Source organism: Rutidosis leptorrhynchoides, chromosome 6 (genome assembly GCF_046630445.1).
Source record: "Rutidosis leptorrhynchoides isolate AG116_Rl617_1_P2 chromosome 6, CSIRO_AGI_Rlap_v1, whole genome shotgun sequence".
NCBI lineage: Eukaryota > Viridiplantae > Streptophyta > Magnoliopsida > Asterales > Asteraceae > Rutidosis > Rutidosis leptorrhynchoides.
In genome coordinates, this window is record NC_092338.1 from 417,807,771 (window position 1) to 417,810,947 (window position 3,177).

The following is a 3,177-nucleotide window of genomic DNA, read 5'->3' on the forward strand; positions in this document are numbered from 1 at the left end:
TGAGTTGTCCGATTAAGTACATTACCCGGGTTCGAATCTTGACAAAACCATTTTGTTCAACAAGAGAGTGTGAGCAGAGGGTGTGCCTTGTGCGCAATTCACTTGGTACCAGCACCCTCTATGAGGGAGTCAATATACTCTTTGACTTCCCGACTTTTTAGCAAATGAGGTTTTATCATATATGCTTTTGTTAAACTCTAAAATTACATATTTACTAACCTAAGGAGGATATCACATATGTTCATCTTAACTTTTAAAATCACACATATTTACTCAATTAAAGAGAATAATATGATACATGTTTATCATAAACACTTAAACTATTTAAGTGTTATAATATCAAATATAGTCGATCTAAATAGTGAAACTCTCATATTTATCATTTTCAATAAGAAAAAAAATTTAAAAAAACCAATTCCCTTGATATATGTATGTTAAATAAATTAATAAATAATTAGTTAATAATAATAATAAATATTATTATTGTCTTTGTTATTATTATTATAATATTGTTTATATTATATTAAATATTAATATTATTATTATTATGTTATTATTTTATATTATATTACTCTAATAACTCCAATATTTTGTTGGCTTGTTTCCAACTGGTCATTTCCCTTTTCCAATATTCCCTAGCTCTCACTCCACAAATGATACAACCACAACTACAAGTCTTCAACTACTTTTTCTTGAATCTTCAGTCTTCTTCTCCTTCACAATTTCATCCATTTCACACCCACAGTTTGACTTCAAAAAGTCAAAGGGGTTGAATTATTCCGCTGTTTTAACTACAACATTCAATATGTCTCACCCAAATTCCCCCTACTCAAACCCTGCCATTACAAATTTTATTCATTTCCAGTTTTTATAACTCAAAGTCAAATTTTAGCGATCTCATTTGTAACACATTCATTAGCAATGGTAGCTGAACCCTGGTTACCCAAAATGAAAAAATTAACCAAAACAAACAAACAAAACCACACCAAACCACCAGAAACAATAGGAATTCTCTCATTCGAAATCGCAAATCTCATGTCAAAAAGCATTAGATTATACAAATCCTTAACAAACTCTGCAATCTTCACCTTAAAAACACAAGTTCTCACATCAGAAGGGATCAAAACACTCATCTCCTCAGATGAAACATATCTTTTAGACCTCACATTTTCTGAAAAACTCGATGAGTTAAATTCGATCGCCCATGTTGTTTCAAGACTTGGACATAAATGTACCATCCCACAACTTCAAGGATTTCAACATGTGTATAAGGATATAATTAATGGAGCTATTAATGTGATGGAATTAAGCTTTTTAGTTAAAGATATGGATTCAATGGTGAGGAAAATGGAGCGGTTTGTGAATTCGACATGTAGTCTTTATGGAGAAATGATGGTTATGAATGAATTAGAGATTGCTACTAAAAAGTTTCAACAAAATCGACATGAAGGAAGTCGAAAAGTTTTTGAGCAGAAATTGATGTGGCAGATTGAAGATGTGAAGCGTTTGAAACATGTTTCATTGTGGAACCAAACTTATGATAAAATTGTGGAGATGTTGGTAAGAACTGTGTGTACTGTTTATGCAAGAATTTGTTTTGTTTTCGTTGATTCGATTTCTAGAAGAGAAATGTTTTGTAGTAATAGTAGTAGGTGTGGTTCCGTTACAAGCTTAAAGTTAAGTACTTGTAAAAGTTTAGCTCCAAAATCGGATCAAATTGTTGGTTCATGTAGTTCAAGTGTTAGTATTAGGACTACCGAAAAGGAGGACACGAATCTTGATAAATTTCAAGACTTTAATTATTCTTGTGGATTGGGTCCAAAGAGATTAATTATGGAATGTTTAAGTATAAGTAGTTCTGTTTCGAAACTTGATCATCATGATTATGATAATGGGTCTGTTTCTTCAGTTCCAGTAAGCAAAGATCGAAGCAGCAGCCATATCTCAGCCCATTCAAGATTGTCCCATACTCGGGCTCCTTTAAGTGTAAATCAAAAAGGGTACAAAAGTGCTAATTCGATAAAGAGTTTTAGAAATGTAGCGCAAGCTCCTGCGAATAGTGTTGGTGGGTCAGCTTTAGAACTGCAGTATGCGAATATTGTAATTGTGATTGAGAAATTACTTCAATACCCTCATATAGTTGGTGAAGAAGCTAGAGATGATTTGTATCAAATGTTACCAAAGATTTTGAGATTGCAATTAAAGAGAAGTTTAAAGAGTTACATTAAAGATATAGCGATATATGATGCGCCTATTGCACATGATTGGAAAGATAAACTTGATGGTATACTAGCGTGGTTTGCGCCAATGGCGCATAATATGATTAGGTGGCAAAATGAGAGAAATTACGAACAACAAAATATTGTTTCGAAACAAACAAATGTTCTTCTTTTGCAGACTTTGTATTTTGCAGACCGAGAAAAAACAGAAGCAGCTATATGTGAGCTACTTGTGGGTTTGAATTATATTTGTCGTTATGAGCATCAACAGAATGCTTTATTAGATTGCGGGAGTAGTTTCGACTTGGATGATGGCACGAATTGGGAAATGGAATATTAAGATCTACGTGGACTTTTTTGTATGTCAGTGAGTTGTATTTCTTTGTAGATGATAGTAGTTTTGCAAAATGCTGTGAATATCAGAGAGTTTTGATTTGTTGATGTTTGTAACTATTTAAATAGTTCATCATCTTATAATGCAGAGTGCGTTTTAATACATGGTCGTTGGCTCAATCGGTAGCACTATCAAGTTTTGTTATCCCATGTTAAGGGTTCTAGACTCGCTTCTAAGATCATTCTGCTTACTTATCTACCAGGTTTATGTTTCTGTCATGTCATTGCAATTTATCATTTGATTAATTCGGTTGGGAATATGCGTACACCATTGCTATTTGTATCAGTACTCTGTACTTTGTACTCTGTTTGTACTTTGTATTGCAGGATCACTTTAGTATATCGTTATGTGTCGTCACTAGTAGCTGAAACTACCAAAGGTCTTATAGCCTGATGGTATTCGAGGAGTCTTTCAACCAAAGAGGTTTTGGGAGTTCAAGCCCCGTCGTGGGCATATTGGTAAATTATAAAGGTGTTGGTGTGTAAGTTGCCATTAAAAAAAAAAAAAAAAAAAAAAAAAAAACAACTAGCTCAAACTTGACTAAAATTTATTTAAAAGTAGCTG

General features: G+C 33.0%; 1 protein-coding gene across 1 annotated transcript; it reads left to right on the forward strand.

The window, feature by feature from the left end:
- Positions 1-682: 682 nt before the first annotated feature.
- Positions 683-2,974, forward strand: LOC139855666 (protein PSK SIMULATOR 3-like). The gene is made up of 2 exons (XM_071844911.1): positions 683-2,578; positions 2,702-2,974. Exon 1 carries the CDS (start codon positions 922-924, stop codon positions 2,557-2,559), a length of 1,638 nt encoding a protein of 545 aa, XP_071701012.1. The 5' UTR covers positions 683-921; the 3' UTR covers positions 2,560-2,578; positions 2,702-2,974.
- The last annotated feature ends 203 nt before the right edge of the window (positions 2,975-3,177 follow it).